Source organism: Sander vitreus, chromosome 20, assembly GCF_031162955.1.
Source record: "Sander vitreus isolate 19-12246 chromosome 20, sanVit1, whole genome shotgun sequence".
Classification (NCBI taxonomy): domain Eukaryota; kingdom Metazoa; phylum Chordata; class Actinopteri; order Perciformes; family Percidae; genus Sander; species Sander vitreus.
Window position 1 is genome coordinate 13,303,006 of NC_135874.1, and position 20,382 is coordinate 13,323,387.

Here is a 20,382-nt window from a genome sequence, read left to right on the forward strand (position 1 = left end):
TCATTTTTTTAAATCACCTCTTGTTTTTTCAGCGCTAAAATAAACCTCAAACATCTTTTGACTCAAACTCATAAAATCCATAAAACATCTCTCCCAGCAAGCAGGACCGTTTCATAAATGCAATGAACTTGACAACAAAAATCTGTTTGGTGAATGGCATTCCTCCAGGGTAAAAGGTACATGTTTAACATGGTAGTTTTAATTTACATCTTTTTGCATTCAAGCAAATACAGTATTAATACAGTTAACAAGCCAAGTCACAATGTCAGTTTATTTTCAGCATCTGGCATTTTTGTGGCCATTTGATACCAGTCTGTTTCAGCGTTGGGCATCCTGAATGGCCAGAAGAAGAAAAAAAATTCAAAACCTGACATCCACGCTACTTTACCTCCAGAGACAAGACAAAGAAATACAACACATCAAATATGAAGAAATCTAGCAGACCTCCTTAGTTTAAACAATGGTACTAACTGGAAGATATTTTCCAACCTTACACAGCTGCCTGCAAACCAGACACCTGGAATTAGGAATGGTAGCAACACAAACATGCCACACTTTCAAATGTTAAGGAAGTCAACTTTTTGGTAGCTCACATCAACTAATTTGTTTATTAATCATTTGATGTCAGCATGTTAATAGCTACTGAGGTTACCAGCACTTATTTTTGATAATAAATTAATTTCTATTTTTAAGCAGAGGAAATTAAAATCTTCATAGCATACAATACGATATAATAAAAAGAAACAATGAGCAAAGGTCCTAACATAGTAACGGCTGCTAAAAACCATCAGTGAGTGGAGTTTTTAGGTGTTGTGACAGTACAGATCGGTGCCTCCTCTCAAATTCAACAAAAAAAAAAAACTTATCTCCAATTATATTTCCTTGACAAAGATAATCATCCCTATTCATTTTACAGTATATATATATATATATATATATATATATATATATATATATATATATAAAAAACCCACCACTCACACCCTACAGCCACGCTCTCCTCTTGATTATGCAGCCAAGCTTACAGCCAAGCCCTGGATATTGCTAATGCAACTTAGGTAGCAAATACAAACAGCTTTCATTCAGGTTCATCCTCATCTACGAAACTCAAAAACAGTTAAGTACCATTGTTTGAACTGTCTAGTCATCACTATGGTCTGGTTTTCAAATATTGCCAATGAACATAAAGAAGCAAGCATATAAAAGAGCGGCATATGGCACAAAACAATAAGGTGGAAAGTGTCAGATGTCCACAGGACAACTTACTCTTTCCTCGCCACCTTTCCTGGACATTGCAAGGCTGAAGGACGAGCCTCAGTTTGGTCTGGTGTGCTAAACTTAAAAAAAACAACAAAAAAAAACAACAACTTTCAAACACCAGTGACCCAAAACAAAGGCAGGTGTCCCTGTTAAAGTCACAGATAAAAACATGAAAACAAAGAACACAACAGTCTTGGCACTGACAAGATGTCCGTTAGATTGAGCAAAAAAATTAAGAAAACATACAACGGATGACAGGAAAGTCATGTCGTTCATCTGACCAACAGGTTCTGTTTTTGTTCCATTGACAGAAATGAAAACCAAGCAGAGACCAAGTGACGTTCCTTAGACAGTGAGTCAGTCAGTTCCTATGTTTCCATGTCCAATCCATTGTGTTTGCAAGAAGGAATGAAGGAGCCAGCGTTGTGGCATCCATACTCCCAGGTTCCACATTTACAGTGAGCGCACAGGGGGATGGAAGGAGAAAGCAAGGTAAGAGGAACCGATGGGGGAAATAATCGGAGAACACAATGAATGTGGCGAAGGCTAACAGACAAACACACTCCCACTCCTCTCCAAATAAAGAAAAAAAACCTGAGAAAGCAGAAAACTGAGGGAGGAGAAAACACGGCTTCTGCACTGGGGCAGCAGGAATGAAGGAAAACTGAGGATTCTGGGAAAACTGGTGCTGGGAGGAGGGATGGAGAGCCCAACATGGGTCGTCAGTGTAATTCTGGCGCCTGGGCGAAGAGGATGTCCATGGCTGTCGAGGGTAAAAGGGGCAGTTGAACAAAGAGCCGGCAGGTGGCGGGACCTAGAGTCCATCGTGGGTGGTCAACATGTCTTCAGCTCTGCGGTGGGACTCCAAGGCTTTTGTGGTGTAGATATCCTGAGGCAACTCAGATTTGCGTCGCACCATAGGCCGCTCTTTCCGCTGGTCATGCTGCAACTGTAAGATCGAGCCGAGACAAGAGGAGAAAGTTAGACTTCATTAGAGCGTTTCTCGTCATCTCCTGTCAGCATGTCAAGTTGTCGCTGTTCTGATCATATCTTTATGATGAAGCACGACAGCTTGGGCACAATTCAGTTACATAGGTGAAAATCTAATCTGCAGAGGAAAACCAGGACTGAGTTAAAACATATTGTACTGATCCAGCCATACCTGCCTAACATTATTAGAACTTTAAATTGAATACACAACATCAGACATTTATGGAGCCCCAAAGTCTTCAATGAATTAAATAAATAAGACATTATGAAATAACTATAAGAATTGTGTCAAATATATCTGAACCAATACATTTAAAATTATAAAAAAAAATTTAAAAAAAAGATTAACATTTTACTAATTATTACAAAACTAAATTTATTTTATTATAGGATTTATTTGTATTCTAATATTGAATTTATTCCAAAAGGCTCTTTTTATTTCATAATGACAATTTACACAAAGACACTTTTTCTTGTTACCTTTTATTTAATCAATTTTTACACATACACACGATATACTTATTTAGGGAATATTGAACACGTTAGGGCTCCTACTACTTAGACAACATGCAAGGGGAGGCAGGCACACACAAAATAAAGCTCTTGATTCCAGTGTTTAGTCCATGATTTGTTTTTGCGTTGTTTTTTATAAAAGTGGTTTGATTTGAAAAAAAACTACATTAACAACAAAAACACGAACAAAGACTATCATTTTATACAGTAAGTATACAATGATAATTGATACAGTGCGAGTAGCTTCAATTAGAAGACTTTGCAAGCTCTGGGAACACACAAGCCTATTCATTTATAGTGTGATTATAACAGGAAAAATGCATAGAGACAGAGAGAAAGTCAGGTTTACCTGAGTCGCGCCCTCCTCAACTGTCTTTTTTAACCTCAGAACATCTTCTATCAAAGGGACATCCGTCTCCATTGCTACAGGACTATTGAGGTCAGAGGAATCAACATACATAAAGAACTATGTTGAAAAGAAAGAGAAACAAAAACAAAAACACAAAAGGATGGAGAAGAGACTTTCAGTCGCATGCAAGAAGAATGAATCAAGAGGCTCTGGACTGAAGAAAAAAAAAAAAGCAGCTCAGGGGTCTCATTTATAAACGTGCCGTACGCACAAAACGGGGCTGAAAATGTGCGTACGCCACTTCCCACGCAAAGGTTGTGATTTATAAAAAAAACAAAACTTGACAGGAGAATGTGCGGTCCTCCACGCAAACTCTAACCCATGCGTTCGCACATTTTGGAGACAAAATAGGAATTGGTGACGCAGATGGTGAGGCGGTGAACTGAAGTCAGACTGCAGAAATTAATTGGGAAAAACGATTACTCTATTACTATTGAATTAATATTTTCAAGTATTGATATGCCTCACACACATTCTTTCCACTCTATATCATCCACGTTACCATGAAGATTAAATCCAGCAGTGTTATTTGCGCTTGTACTTAGTAGTACTTGTTCCATAAACACCTTGTAAAATCCAACTCAAATCTTTAATAAAAATGTGTTCTTAATGTTTAATCGGCGCTGTCTCACCGTCACATTGTCCGCTACGGAGCGCGTGCAGGAGGGGGGGATGGCCCGACTGCATTGAATACAGGATAGCATAAAATACCGTAGCATTAGATAACGGCAGAACACAGTGTAAAGCGCAATCGTTACACACAACTTTAATACTGTTCGTGACAAAACCTGCATGAAGAAAAGTGTGTTTGCCTATTAGACTTTCTTTCGTCTTCAAATTGTATCTCGGGGTGGGGGATACCACTAGTTGATGCTGTGTTGGCAAGGTGTTAACAATCACAAATTGTTGTAAACAAATACTGTGGTGAACCCGTGCGTAATGCTGCATGATGGCACTGCTGGCACTGCAGGAAGACTCGGGAAGAATCGGGAGAAAAAGAGACTTCAGGGGACCATGACGATGACTGGCTAATATGCCGATTTAGATTCCCTAAAGCTGTGCTCTTGGATCCATGTACTGAATTGGGTCCAGTAGGGCAACGCGCCGGAACCTTGCCATCCCGGTCCAAATACAGGTCCTCGCCACTCTGGGGGAAACCGGCTGTTTCCAGAGGGAAATGTCAGACAGCCAAGTGTTTTTTTTAAATAAATATTATATATAATCTTCAACTTCATCACTAAGGCTTGTTTGGATATAATATATCGTTCTGTTAAATCTTATTATATATGTCTGGTATATCGAAGCTGTCCGAGTGCCGTAATGCCTGCCGTTTTGGACGTATTATTAATACATGTAGTTATGGATCAGGTTTCCCTACCCTGTGCAAGAACAGTCCGAAATTATAATTCAATTTGCAGCAATTCCCGAACGTCTGAGAAGTTTTTGGCTTTTTCTCCGCCAGTCATCATGATTCGATCTAACAACTGCCAGCGTCATTCATATACTGATCAGCATTCACAAGGTGCTTTGCATTGACTATTTATGGTTAAAATGGGCGTGTACAGAGCGGGATAAGAGGCTGATTCAAGTACGCACACTTGTAGGTAATCTCTGATTGATAAAGGGAACTTTGCTTACATGTGCGTACACACAGTTTTATAAATCAGACTTTTTTTTTTGGCATACGCCATTTTGGGCTTTTGGGCGTACGTACACTTATAGTAAGGATCCTACGCACAGTTTTATAAATGAGACCCCTGATCTATTGCAGCTAGCCGTTTTATATCCTTTAGTTGAGGACTCTTACTACAGATTTTTGGGATTCACAGCAAGTGTTGATTATGAAAAAGCACCTGTGTCAAAAGATGTTAAGAGACCATCAGTTGCTGGGGACACCAAAATAAATTCAACTCCAAACTAAATCTTTTATAGCACATTGACGTTGTGGCACTGATCTGTTTGGATTGAAACATTTATTTTTTTGCACATTTAAATTAATAGGTCAACATTTTGGGAAATGTGCTTATTTGCCTAGAGTTAGAAGAGAGGATTGATACCACTCTCATGCCTGTACTGTAAATACAGTATGTGACTGAAGCAAGCAGATAGATAGCTTAGCACAAAGACTGGCATGTCTCTGTCCAACAATGACAACATCTGTAAACCAGCCCCTGTAAAGCTCACTAATTAAAACGATATGTCAAATTATATCTTGCGTATTTAATCTGTACAAAAACCAAAGTGTAAAAACAACAATTGTTGTTTTACAGCGGGTTTGTGTGCTGGATTATTTCTTGGCTGGGCGCAGTGACTTCCTGGAGTCTTCAATGGTTGCCGGGCAACCTCACGGTGACAAGACCCAGGGAAGTTACTGCACCCGGCCAAGAATTAGGATTTAATAGGATTTTGTTACCTTTGGACAGAGCCAGGATAGCTGTTTTTATCTAACTCTCGGCAGGAAAAGGAATAAGGATATTTCCCAAAAGGGCACAGAAATGTCTGCATATAGTTAATCTTTAAATGAATCAAATACTTCTTTAGAGAGCCTTTTAGAGCTGTCCGATTCAAGCATTCACCACATCTAAGCACATTCTCAGAACAAGACCACTCATCATGCTCTTTCAATCTTCACCAGCAGTGTAATTTTAGAAAACAGTAACTACCAAGTCATAGTATCAACACATGGAGTCCTTGACGGGATAAGATGGAAAGGGAACTATAATTCTACAACAAAATTGACTTACAGAAAACACAAGACACTTATTTCGTAAAGATTAATGCTACACACACACATACACACTCTCACTCACACACACACTGTGGTAGTAAGGTGAAAAACAGGTGAGGTTAGATGGTTGCACACACTGCTCACCTGTGGATTTGACTTGGCGAGGTTCTCGATCTTGATCCAAGCCTCTTCACGTTCTTTTGACTTTGCCTTCTCTCTGTTGAACAAAGCACCGAACCTCACGTCATTAACCTGTTCCACTCCGCTGATAAGATGTGAAACCCAACACCCATTTAGCTGCAGTGTTGAGGCTGATCATTATGTGTCACTCAGACATTGTTTAAAAAAAAAGATTAACTGAGTGGGAGAAGAGTCTATAGTGCCTACTTGTTTTTCTCGGCCCTGAACTGCTGTGTGCAATCATCAAAGAGCTTCTGATTCATCTCCATGAAAAGCTTCAGAGCGTTGTAGATGAGGCCGTGGATGGTCCTGGGAACACACACACATACACACACATTAAGGCCTGACACTTGGCGATAGCTACAGCACCTGCAAATAACTGACATTTAAAAAAATATATAGCTATGTGCTTTTGATTTGAACATTTTAAACACATTTTATTTTAAATGTTAAAAGGTGCTGTAGGTAGGATTGTGAAGATCCAGGACTTAGCCAAAAAATTTGAACATCGACAACTTCTCAGTCCCTCCCCCCTTTCTGCTAAAGCCCAAAACGCTCTCCTAAGCCCCTCCCTCCACAAGGGAGAATGAATGCGTGCGCATGAGCAGTGATTGACACGCAGTTAGACACCCCCCCTGGCCATGAATGGTGGATCTGAACAGGGAGCGGTGGATTTTTGCAAATTGCACTACAGGCTGTAGGTGGTGCCAGAGGAGCTGGATTTCTTTTTAAATGACCTGCTTCCTGTAGTTCTACTGGAACATAAGGTCAGATTCAGCAAATATGACAGAAAGTTAGTTTTATAAGGCTTACCTACTGCATCTTTTAAGCCTTAAAAGATATTAAGGGTTACAATGATATAAAAATGTAAGTGGAAAGTTATACGTAGGGTTGTTTTGAAAAATTACTTTATCGATAACAAAACAGTTGCAGATTACTTTTCTGTTCATCAGCTAATCTTTTGTTTCAGCTTATATTCATCATATCAGATATTAGAGATATTAAAGTAATTGAAAGTATTTTTAATGTGCACTGAAAGCACAAAACTATAAATTATAATAAGAATCTGCAGAAATATATATACAATAAAAAGGGCATTAAAAAGGTTATGATAAAGCCTTTTAGAAATTCTACTCTCTAATCCTTCTAGGGAAGTGTTTTACTGATATGCAGGAATACATTCTGTGACCAAGCTCAAATGTCTACACACACACACTTGAGAGATAGCACTATGTGAGCTAATGTGTCAGACTGGTGTTACATGCAGTGTGAATTACCGAGCTTTTAAGACAGTAGCACAGCCTGTGTAATGCACAGAACTACATTCAAAGTATCTTACTTGTTCCAGTGGGTCTTAGAGTTGCGGTACAGAGCAGGAAACATAATCGGCAGGATCTTTGCTGCGTTGTCGCTGATCAGACTCATGATGTACTCGTTGTTCCAGTAGTACAGAGCTCTCTCTGCCACCTACAAAGAACACCTCAGTCAGGCATATACTGACAGCCACCACCACTCCACCTGAATAACTTATTTCCTGAGTAAAGTGTGATTTATGGTTCTGCAGAGGCTCCACGCAGAGCTTTCGCCGTAGCCTACGTTAGTGGCCTGAAGTTTATACGTGTGCGTCGATCTTTTTAAGAGAAAAGCAGGGCCGGCATGTGTGTGTGGTAGAGCCAGTGAGAGAGAGCGACGGCGATTAGCTTCGGAGTGAGTAGCGACTCTAGAGTCATAGTGAGAGAAACAGTGGCTCTCCTGTGCTTTCTGACCACGGTGGGAAATTTATATTAGGAAAAGTTAACCCTCTCCTTGACTTCATGCTGTTTATGGAGAAGAAGAACCAGTATATGAGTAGGGGGAAATGCAACTCTACCAAGCCACGGCTGGGCGACGTGCATCGCTACGACGTGTAGTTAAAGGGGCGCTATGCAGTTTTGGCAATTTCTTCTTTCGCTTTTTGCTCGCAGGTTTCTCTATAGAGCTCCACCTACAGCTTCGGAATAGATATTTGGCAACACGGTGTAAAAACTCGCTCGGTCAGTCTGCCGTTTCCTCTTTCTCTGTTCCTCTGACAATGCTTTCCTAGCTTTCTGCTACTTTTTTTGCCGTCTCAGCCATGACGATAGTGTGAAAAACTCCATCGCTATCAGCTGGTTCCTGGATGGGAGCGTGTATGTGTTCAGTGCCTAAAGCAATTCGTTACATCGCGAGACCTGATATCACGCAATACTTCCTGATGCTGAGGCCAGCGACTTGCCGGCCAAAAGTTGCAACGGTGGTTTTTCCGCTCATAGGCGAAAAGTCATATAACCATTCCAATGACTCCAAAGCTGTTTCAGTTAAGTTAAAAACAAGCTTAAAAAAAAAAAAACTGCATAGTTCCCCTTTAAATTTTCCGAGAGGTGCACGTCAGGCTACAGCAAGGGTCCGGCGTAGGGTCGGTATCTCCACGTACCAATGTATGTAGCTATGGCGCCGATTTAAACGCAGAATCATAAATCACGCTTTATGAAGGTAAGATTGTGATCACCGATCGGTTACCTGAAAGTGCGGGCTGGACACACACTTGGCCAGCTGTCTGAAAAGAGGTTCCTGCACTTTAACAAACTCAGAGGGCTCGATGACGTCCAGGATCTCCTCCAGCTCGTTGAGGAACATCACTTCCTTGGGACTGTGAGTCTTTGGCCAGTACTTTAGTAGAGCCATTACCACCTGTTGGGATGATGACGAAAGAAATGATAGTGTTGAATAACCAATCACGGAGGATAAAGGGATAGCAGTTTATGAAACCAAAAAAGGCACCAACTACATATTTTTAAATCAATTTGCGCATCAAAAAAGGGAGTTTCAGCAAGCAGCATTATGAAAGAGATGAAAATGATTCAACCATGTTTTTATTTGACATACCGGCTCAGTTAGAGTGCTGTCCTTTTCCAGAAACTGCACCACGCAGTAGGCCAGCTGCAAAACACATAAGCAAACAATGTATTAAACTGTCCAAGTAAAAAGGTAACAGGGGGGGGGGGGACACGTTGATAGCTGAAGGACAGACTGGCTGGGACACGCAACACCATTTTTTGACAAAACCTGCCGAATGGTCTGCTGCTCTCATGAAAACATGAGGCGTGTACTCAAAGCAGGTTTGGACAAGAATGTTTTTTTTTCTTTTCTTTTTAAAAAGGGTGACCTGTAAATAATTAATGTGCCATGTCTCTTTTTCCACACAGCTTGACAAAAAAACTAATCAAGCTTCTCATGCCTCATTTTGTGTTCGACACACTCACCTGTGGATGGTAGACACTGAGTGATTTGACTTTGTGCAGAGGCAATAAAACCTTCAACAGGAAAATCTTGTGCTCTTCTTTAAGTGGTAAGGCAAAGCCATTGATTATGCTGTGAAATAAACACAAAAGTACTATCACACCTGAAGAAGAAGACTGGCATGCAACCGCTGATCATTGGGAAGCTTTAACATTCAGCACAGTTATGCCAAAAGAAGCATTGAATGTCATGTAAAAGTTGTATGAAAGCCACAAAGACATTAGAGCTTGTAACTTCAACTAAGGGCCATACCTTCCAAGTATTTCCAGTAGTTCAGCTATACCATTATGGTGCTCTGTCTCATAGATAAACCTGTAGGAACAAATACACAGACTGTATTAACTAACAAAATGAATGTTTCATATGTGGACCATCTATCTTGGTATACATGTTTTAGAGCAGTGGGAGACCTGCACTGACCTATAGAAAATATTATTGATCTGTTTTCTGATGTACGCCCTCAGCCCCAGGAACTTTCCATAGATCCTGTGGAGGGTGGTTTTGAGGAAGTCTCTCTCTCTGGGATCCTCACTGTCAAATAGGTCTAGGAGCTACAATGCAAGAGAAGGGAGATTACCATAATGACAGTCCTCGTGCAAATTGTGTTTTGTAATTGTTGTTTTTCTACTATACGGTCGGAAGAATTTGGCAAAAATATTATTTTCTTACCTGCATAACAAATTTCTGGTCGATGTATTTCTTTGCTATGTTAGGCTGAAAATCGGGCGATTCTAAAAACCTAAGGAAAAATTCATAGACCAGCTGCAACAGAAACAAGAAAACAAAAAAGGTATGAATGCTGAGAGGGAATTTATGAGTGTAAAGTGTGCACAATGTATATAACAATAAGGTTCAGTTCACAAATGCTCTAACACCAAAACCAAATACAGACATGCTGTTTTGTAAACTTTAGAAACTAAAGCCATGCTGGGCTTCGAGGTTGTCGGAAAATAACCGTTTATAAACCTCTCACTGTTTTGCAGATGATTAAACGATTTAAATGTCAACCTGGAGGTGTGGCCATGCAGCTTCAAGTGTTGGCTCGTCTTCCTCTGGATCAAACTCCGCTCCAGTGGGGTTGGACGATGGAGGCAACGTTCTGAACATGTTTACTGCAAACTGGAAGAAGTGAAAATGATACCATGAGTGTTTATTCCACTGGACTTCCTTTTGTTGTATTGATAACCCAAAGTCATAGTTCATGTTTCAACCACACCAATGCCAAAATCTCTACCCAGAATAGGTTACATGAGATTTTCACAAAAACACAGCGAGACCCAGACTTCCTGTCAGAAGTTTCCCACTCTTGATTAAATGTTTCCCGTCATGACACATTAAACCAACAGTGAAACCACATCAATAGACTGCATCATTTTCAACAGACCAGAGGCCTGTACTACGAATCAAGATCAAGTATGTGACAAATGCAACTTATTTTCATAAACTCCTAACCATGCATGGTTTTAAATCAATTGAATTGCTTGAAGATTGATTATAAGTGCTGGGATCATATCAGGGGTACAACTCATTTATTTAGTGTTAAATGATTAGGAACTCATGTTAGTGCCACGTTTCAATTCTTGATTTGTTACTGCTCAAAAAAAAAAAAAAAGGTGACCGTCCTTAGAGTCTATAATACGTTTAACTAAATTTAAGTTGTGTTTGTAAACATCCATGAAGTGTCCCATCTTAGGTATTCTAAAATTATTTTTCGTTTTAGGTTAATGTTAAACTTTGTCCTTGCAACTGGCCTCAAAAGGTTTGTCCCACAATAATCCAAGTGTGTTGTGTTTCTGGTCTCTCAGTGTCAACTGACTCCCCTGTGGGCTGCTGTTCTCCGCCAGGCAGATCATGGGACAGTGCAGGTGGCCTACTAAAACACTGGGAACCTTGTTTGACAAGACAGGCTACAGGCTAAAAGGTAGATAGACTATCTGGACTGAGCAGCACTTCAACCCAGAACAGGCTGTGACGATGACTGTGCATCAACTCCACAATGAAAACTGTAAATGGGAATGTCATAACCATGATTATCGCAGTTCTGCTGTTGGCTTTGTTGGTGAAAAGATAGTAGTTTGTGGTTGAGTAAGATACTCTTACCTTTCCATGTTTATAGCTTCATTTTTGTATCTCTGCACACTAAAGGCTGTGATGAGATGGTTAGCAGAACGTCTATCATCATGATCATTTTGGTTTGCTTGGACTGTGCTGCTGAAGTTTAGTTGTAAATCAATAATTTCAAACAAATCACTATTGCTTCTGCTGAAAATTAATCACACCCCTTGTAACAGAGGAAAGGCTTTTCTGGGAAAGACTAACATACTAGACATGGCAATTTATGAAGAAATTGTGGTGTGAAAGCTTAAGCTAAACTGCAACGCTGGCTTTAAAAGTTGAATAATAGTATGCTCGGCTGCTCACTAAGACCAAGAAAGTGGATCACATCACTCCTGTCCTGAGGTCTTTACACTGGCTTCCTGTCTCTCAAAGAATCAATTTCAAAATTCTACCTTTGGTTTATAAAGCACTGAATAGTTATGGGCCAAAATACATTTCTGATCTTCTGCTACATTATGAACCATCTAGACCTCTCAGGTCGTCTGGAAGAGGTCTGCTTTCTGGAGAGTCAGAACTAAGCAGCGTTCAGTTTTCATGCAAAGCTGAAGACTTTTCTGTTTTCTGCTGCCTTCTATTAAATCAAGTCAAATTGTTTCTCTCTTACACTGCAGCTTGTTTTTATTTTGTATTCTCTTTAAATTACTCTTTAATGTGCTATGTAAAGCACTTTTAATTGTCTTGTTTCTAAAATGTGCTGTACAAATAAACTTGGCGGCCTGACAAGTGGCATTGGGAAAGGGAAGGAGGGCTAGATAATACATACATACAGTTTAGAAATTACATAAAATACAATTGAAATACTACACAGAAAACAATAAACACTGTGAGAGGGTACAGCTGTGCTTTGAGCTAAATGCTAACATCATATGCTATACCCTATATGCAGCTCTCAAGGACTATGCTAACATGCTGATGTTTAGCACGCAATACCGTGGGCTGCATATCGCCAATGATTTCCCGAATCGATTCAGAAGGTCCCGATTTGATCACATTTCCATTTTATATCAATTAGGTTAGGGAAATTTCTGTTACAATACCAATTTTGCTTGGATATAAAAAGAGATTCTCTGAGAACTTAAGCTGTAAATTGTTTTAGAATGCACCTGGTTAATGACCAAAAAGTCTAAAGTACGTTTTACTTACACATCCATGGTGTCAAGTATGAGATTGACACCTGGATTTTATGAATCGATATCAGATCACTCGAACATAGATCGATTTTAATCGGAAAATTGATTATTTTACTCAGCCCTACATCTTAGTTTAGCATATTAGCATGGTAGCATTTGCTAATTAGCACTCAAAGTACAGCTAAGGCTGGTGGGAATGTTATTAGTTTTGCAGGTTTATAGTCATAAACCAAAGTATTGGACACATTTCATTTTGCCCTGATAACGACTATATGAAAAGTCCCGTTCAGTAATAAAATGTAACATTGGTATACATGAAATCTTGCAGATCATTACAGCTTTTGCAAGTCTTCATGGAAGAAAATACATCTATGACTTTTCCCTCTCCTCTTTGGCTTTAACCCACTTCGTTTTAAAAAAATAATTTGAAAGGCAAGAGCAAGCATACTAGCTGAACAAATCATTTCAAAAAAGGGGACTGAATAGACACCTTCTGCCCTAAGCAAACCCCCCCAACAAAACCTGATCACAAGCATCAGCTGGGACACCAAGCTGTGATCCTACTATCTCTGTCCTGCAGCCTGCCCCTATTCTCAGCCCGGGTTTCACCCTCATCTTCAGCTTGAACCGCAAACTTAACCCCCTCCAGTTTTACTGACCATGTGCACCACCTCCGGGTAGATGGGCTCTGTGATGACATTCCTGTTGTGGGTGATGTACTCCACCATTTCGCTCAGCGCCGCCCGCTTCACTTCCTTCCATTTCAGGTCGCTCAGCGGGTCAGACAGGAAGTCAAAAAGAACGCAGCACTGGCGCAGCTTCTGGATGAAGAGCTTCTCCTGCTCTGCGGGGGCCACATCTGAGGAGACAAAGAAGGGGATACTTGAGTTTTGTAAAGGGAAGAAAAGGAGCGAAAGAGTCCAGGGAAGACCAAAAGAGTTGAAGGCGTAGCGTTGCTACACAGCGGCGATAAGATAAGGCGGTTGAGAATTTAGGAGAATAAAGGCATGTTCAAAAAGTGAGGGGTCACAAAAGAAAGGAGGGGCGGTTTAACTGTCAAGGATGAGAGTTAAAAATCCAATGCGATAGAAAAAAGAAATATGGAGGTAGAAGAGAGTGATGAAGACTAGCAAATGAGTAACGAAGACTAAAGTGTACTGAGAGAAAGGCAGCAGAGTGGAGAAGATGGAGAAGGAGTGGAGGATGATTTGGGAACTAGGTGAATGGTCACAGTCTAGCCATTTGACAAACACGCTGAAAATAAAAAAAAATAACAAAAGATATTTTCATAAAGGAAAACCTAGCTATTTAAGTCATTGTATGCCATGGTGGTTTGAGGACTTCCTCTTTTTACTTTATTTCCACCCAAGCACTCAAGAGCATAGACTCATAAACAAACAATTCTGCCAGAGCCAACACCTCACACATGACAACACAAAGAGGAAACATCCATTTTGGTTACTCTTAATTCCTACCTGCTCATGTGGTGCTGTAATAACACACTGACACCATAATTATGTAGTTATGTGACAACTCTGATGTAGCTTGTTTTTCCTTTCTCTCCTATGATGTTTGGTTTTTATCTTCGATAGTCACATTGGAAGAAGATCTACACATGTTCCTCAGCTACCCAAATAATCGCTATTATGGCACAAAAAACATCTGGATCTAAAATATCTGGATAACGGTTCATTTCTTTAAGTTAATTTATATGATGCTATACACTGTTTAAAAAAGGGAGAGTTGATCATTTTGGAAAACATGCTTATAGGTTTTTTGGCCAAGAGTCGGATGAGAAGATCGACCTTGCTCATCTGTCCTTTAAATATGAAGCTCCGATCAGCTCAGTTAGCATAAAAAGACATGGAAATGGTAGGGTCTGTCCAAAGGTAAGTATCTGCCTACCAACACTTCTAAAGCATACTTATTACCAAATAAGACCTTGGTGTTCTTCGTCTCGTCACAGGACTGAGCCAGGCTAGCCGTTTCCCCCATTCCAGCCTCGAAGTGCTCATATTATGCTCATTTTCAGGTTCATAAATTGTATTTAGAGGTTGTACCAGAATAGGTTTACATGGTTTAATTTTTAGAAAACAGAATATTTTTGTTGTACTGCACATTGCCGCTTTTTCACTTTGTAAACTGATTACATGCACAAAAAAGATATATAACACAATAAAGGAAAGGGAAAAAGCATAATATGAGCACTTTAAGGCTAAGCTAACTGGCTGCAGCCTTACATTTTAATAAACAGATGTGAGAGTGGAATCAATCTTCTCATCTAACTCTTTCCAAGAAGGTAAAAAAAGTGTATTTATTAAATTGTATAGCTATTGCCAAAAGGGCCATTAACAATAAACAGATGTACACTCAATTACTGTTTTCTTATCAAAAAGAGTAGGAGTGCAAACTCTGGAACCAGGGTTAATTCTTTCTGGTGGTGATGCAAATAAGGCTGTTAATAAGGCAATAATGTCTGTCAAACTGGTTTTGTTATCTTAAGTTTCTTCCCTGACGGACTTAAAATTTGATTCTGTATAATAGCAAAGGCAAAAATATAATACATAATTCTTCACTAAACTTTGGTGTGGGTTAATTTAACTGACAGCAGCTGCATGCAACATAGATACAATGAGGCCTTGTTCAGACTGCCTGCGTTGGCCGTCCAACGTTCCGGCAAAAAAACAGTAGTGCGTTTAGGCTGCGGCCGATCTGACGGAAAACAGTAATTGTGAAATATAAAGTCTACTTGTGCTTTGTTGGGGGGGGGTTAAGAACACAACAGGACGCCACACAAATGGGCTGTTTCATTGACACTCCCCTCGCCACACCACCCTGCGAAAAATTATAACGCACCAACAAAACATACTTTAAGGTGCTGTAGGTAGGATTGCAATCTTCCAGGACTTAGCCAAAAAATTAGAACAACTTCTCAGTCCCTCCCCCCCTTTCTGCTAAAGCCCAAAACGGTCTCCTAAGCCCCTCCCCCTACAAGGGAGAATGAATGTGTGCGCATGAGCAGTGATTGACACGCCGTTAGAAACCCCCCCTGGCCATGAATGGTGGATCTGAACAGGGAGCGGTGGATTTTTGCAAAGCGCACTACAGGCTGTAGGTGGTGCCAGAGGAGCCAGATTTTTTTTTTTTTTAAGTGACATGCTTCCTGTAGTTCTACTGGAACATAGGGTCAGATTCAGCAAATATGACTTATGAGTTAGTTTTATAAGGCTTACCTACTGCACCTTTAATATGGTTAGTTTACTAGACTCACATGTATGCTTTCATTAGTGTCCCTGTTGGTAAACAACCGGAATGGCCTCTTAATAAAACAGGTATTCTCTGAAATTCAATTCTACTACTCTAAATGCAATAAGGACGTAAGGTAGTGCAGTGAGCAAATTCATATAATCCTAACATGAAGAAGAGCCTATCCACTGTATATGGTGTTAAACCTCAATAAATCATACAACGCACTTTGAGAAAAGATGCACTTTTGTCTTCCCCAACACTGATCAGTATAAGGGTGTGGCATTAACAATAGGCTGACACAGAGGCCTGGAAGCTGTCTGCACATGAATGAAGATGTTGGCGCCATGGGTGAGCTGAATTCGATTAGATATGTACATAGCATATACGTCAAAAGGAAACCAAAAAATAGATAAATCCCATTTATCTTCCACGACTGTACAATAACCTGTAGGCAGAACGCTTCCAATTACAGAGATAAGAAAATTAGGTTGTGAGACAAATTATGATTTGGCACAAGGTTCAAATAAGGAAAAAAGATAAATAATAATAATAACAACCAATTGAGGACAGTAAACAGAGCACTGTAAACATGCTATATTAATGCAGAAATGTATATAAAACAAATTATTCTGAGATACATTAACTCTGTCTCTTTGTGTTGTGTTACTGACATGTATCTTGTTTTAATTAAAACGGAAAGTAATGAGCCAATTAACTGCTGGCATTGAAACCTTCCGCCAATTCATTCACGCAGGTGTGTAACAAGGAAAGCACTGCAGAAAAAAACTTGATACACACACGCTAAACCTATTCGCTTATGGCCTAATTTCACAGAATATACACAAAGAGTGACAAAGGCCAGGGAAGGGCACACACACAAACACATGCTTGACATTCTTGCAAATAGGCAGATTCTAGGTAGGAAGAGAGATATCCTATTCAGACATAATGGAGACTTGGCTTGGACACACACACGCACTTCTGCAGTGTCAGTTTCAAGTCGGCCAATTCATCTTGATGACAGTGAGAGGTTGGGAATTCCAGAATGCCTAATTAAAAACACAAAAGAGAGGTTCATCCAAGACATTTATTATTAATATTATTCACTCCAAAGTGGACACGTTTCAGAATGAGTCCTGTTAGGTCAACTGAGGTTCACCAGTTTCAACCCAGAGGACTGGTAGAAACAGAAATAAAAAGGATAAGATTACCATTTATTTTATTTGTGAGTGTTTATTTCCAATTCCAACACTAAACTCTGTCAGTGAACCTTCTCTCTCCTTGGCATACGGTTTGTGTTGTAACATATTTTGTCATTTGTGCTAGTTGCACTGGGACATGAAGCTGCACTGGAATGTACTGCCTTGCTCCCCCTGACCGTGTCAGACTTGCGTTGCTCCCATTACATAAGTCTGTCTGCTTGTGTTATAAAGTTTCTGTGCACTCCGAAAATATCCAGTGAGTTGTTGTGTAACAGATAAAGGCCCAGTGTTGTGATCCCAAAATTGATGTTAACCACAATGTGACATCTATTAATGAAGCCAATAAAAGCCTTAGGAGGGGAACAAGCATGTGCATGCACACACACGAGTATCATGTCTGGCGGAGAACAGAGAGAGATTTATCTTAATGCTCCCCCCCCGTTCAAAACAAAGATAATAAATAACTGGAGTCACAGTCTCTACTTTATCACTGTAAGTGGGTCAAACGAACAGCTGCTAGTCCAGTCTGGAGTTGGGACTGGTTTGGCAATCTGCTTTATCGACAGTATGTTATGATCAATGTAAACATCGACTGCTTGCTATTTACAGCTATGTAGAGGGACCGTGTGTATGTGACAACATGTTGCGAATTTGAAGGCATGTGAGCAACTAGGTTGGCCAAATTAAATTTATTTAAGTAAGTTTGGCTGCATTGTAAGCAGCACCTGAGAATGCATCCAGGATTTACATATAGTAAAGTATGGTTCACGAATCGTCTCAAACGTGTTGTTTGGGAAAAGTTTGAAAAATTGCCCCTCGAGACACATTCATGACTGCAATTTGGAGGCTCTCTTGTGACTGACATAGGAAAAAAAGTGCTCTGCAGTGCTTGTTATTAAAATGATGTCTTGCATCTCAAAGTAACAAACAGGGAGGAAAGAGATTCACAGGCCCTGTTCACACAAACTTCTGACAACATGAACATGGGTCAAATGCATGAATGCACCCAAAACATACTGAGGAAATGTTGGGATGTAGAGTCTGGTTCAGAGGTGGCCATGGATGCAAATGCATTCTCAACAACACTCATAAGCCACCAGATCATTTTTGTAGTGCATGTGAGGCTCAAACACAGTTAATTTGTCTAAACTAGCCTAAATAAATATTGATGCTGGTTTGTAAATCTTTGCCTGAGGTGATCCTGTCCAATCCATATGCATGTCCAAATGAACATATAAACATTGTTTTGGTTTATAGTAGTTTCTCTTTCCCACATAGAGAATCAAATGTGAGAAGGAAAGTGAAAACTCATAGCTCATAGATGGTCACTCAAACATTCAACACATTCAGATGCCAGATATATACTACAATCAGTTTCAACTGAATCTAGACACAATCTGGAAAAATCTGGATACAAGACATTTGGTCTAAACGGGGTCAGAGTGATAGAGAGACACACACACACACACACACACACACACACACACACACACACAAAGAGAGGAAAGAGGCAGAGAGAGTCTGATTGTCCACCAACACTGAGTTGTCATTCAAGGCAGTGGCCTCTGTGGCTCAATAGAGTGTAATCAATAATTGCCTGAGGCCTCATCTAACGCTGGGCTGCACCCGAGTACAGTGGTAACAGGCTGGGCCTTTCAAACATGACTGAGTACATTGTACACATATTAAGAGGCCTAACTCGATGTTGTAATCCTAAAACATTACTGCTATGGCTGGGTCATATTGACAGCAGTGCTTTGTTGACAGAGATACTTAAGAGACACATTCACATTTAGTTTCTTGTGTCTTGTTTGGAGAAAAAAAACGTCTCAAAAAGGTGCCTAAGCAATGCATGTCTCTCACAAGGGAAAAGGGTGGGGAGATAGAGTAGGGGGCTGCAGAGCAGTGGCTGTCTAACGTTACAGCCTACACATTATGACCAATGTGTGCCCAGATGAATTGGAGTGTGACAAAAATGCTGTGCTGGGTTGAGCAGCTAAGGATATGAAGATGAAACACAATATAGGACTCTTCTTCAGCTTTTCCTCAAAGGCTACAATTAATAATTGCACACATAAATACGGAAAGGCACAATTACATTTAAACACACGAGAAGACCCTTCCCTATGCTATGACCTCACTTCCTTTGACATCACTAGCTTGGCGGGGGGATGGGCAGAGAGAGCAGCTAGCTAGTAAAACCAAATTTTAATGTAGCACCCGTGTCTCACAGTAATGCACACAAGCCTTACAAATAACCATTCATCGATTCCCTTTCGAATACAATAGAGCTGCTTTCCAAAGCACAAAACAGTGGTCGTACCTCAAACGTCTGAATGCTGACTAACCAAGCAGTAACCAGTGGAGGGGAACCGGAGCACAGCAACACAGCGCTCTCTCTCTCTCCTTAATTCCCTAGGACAATACAGGAAGAATATGTCCTTACATACCTCTGAAGTGCATAAGAGCCACCGGCTGAAAAGGCCCATTGGAATTAGGTGCATCCACAACCATCCTGTCTCCAGATTTATTGCATGTCAACATCTAAACCTAAACCAGGAAGGCGATCCACTCAGGGCGAGAGGCCAGCCTCCATTTTAGCACAAAAGCAGATCAGAAAATGAAGCTCTCTGCTGCTGGAGGGAACTGGCTAGTTAGTGATGTAAGCAGTGAATGAGCCAGCTGATTGGCTGAGGTCAATCTGCTCTGGAGCAATGAAGGCAAAGGCTGCTGGGAGAGAGGGCTGGTGATTGGCTGAAAGGATGCACAGGGGGCGGGTCATCCAGTGGAATTTTTGGTCCGGCTCCTCCTCCCCACTCACTGGTCTCTGGTGACGCTCTGCAAGGAAGGCCCTGCTACAGATTTTAGATCAGATTGATTTAAATCCTTTGCAGTTTAACCATTAGCAGGGTTTTCAGCATTATCTGACTTTGGATAAGAAGCTGGAAATAATTTACTCTGAGTGTGTTTAGAGAGAGGCACTGGCTGCATCTTGAAAGTCTCTCATTGTTTCCTTTTGTCATCTCTGCTTGGTTCTTTATCAAAAGGAGGTAAAGGAGAGGGTCAGAGGGTGCCTCAAATCTTTGGATTAAATGAGGAACAGAAGGAGACAAGAATAAACCACATAAGGGCTGAGGACAGGACGATTGGAGACTCAAACTCCAGTGCTCTCCAGCAAAAAATCCAAATAAATTAAGTAGATAGCTGTGTGATTATTCACTTCACAAGATGAAAGACCTTGTAAATGTGTCAGTGTTTTCCTGAATATAAAAAAATAATATGAAA

The 20,382-nt window shown here is 40.4% G+C and overlaps 1 protein-coding gene across 3 annotated transcripts; it reads right to left on the bottom strand.

Moving 5' to 3' along the window:
* Nucleotides 1-1,520: 1,520 nt before the first annotated feature.
* On the bottom strand, nucleotides 1,521-19,741 carry ppp2r5ca (protein phosphatase 2, regulatory subunit B', gamma a). 3 transcript variants are annotated; one of them, XM_078276849.1, is made up of 14 exons: nucleotides 19,548-19,741; nucleotides 13,306-13,505; nucleotides 10,407-10,517; nucleotides 10,068-10,160; nucleotides 9,819-9,949; nucleotides 9,651-9,710; nucleotides 9,362-9,470; nucleotides 8,985-9,038; nucleotides 8,619-8,789; nucleotides 7,420-7,547; nucleotides 6,288-6,389; nucleotides 6,045-6,117; nucleotides 3,113-3,229; nucleotides 1,521-2,209 (listed from the first exon to the last, which is right to left on the bottom strand). In XM_078276849.1, exons 1-14 carry the CDS (start codon nucleotides 19,639-19,641, stop codon nucleotides 2,075-2,077), a joined length of 1,578 nt encoding a protein of 525 aa, XP_078132975.1. In that variant the 5' UTR covers nucleotides 19,642-19,741; the 3' UTR covers nucleotides 1,521-2,074. The 3 variants fall into 3 exon arrangements, with proteins under 3 accessions (XP_078132975.1, XP_078132976.1, XP_078132977.1); XM_078276851.1 differs by having other exon boundaries at nucleotides 2,120-2,209; nucleotides 3,113-3,194; nucleotides 19,548-19,740; XM_078276850.1 differs by lacking the exon at nucleotides 3,113-3,229 and having other exon boundaries at nucleotides 19,548-19,740.
* Between the last annotated feature and the right edge of the window lie 641 nt (nucleotides 19,742-20,382).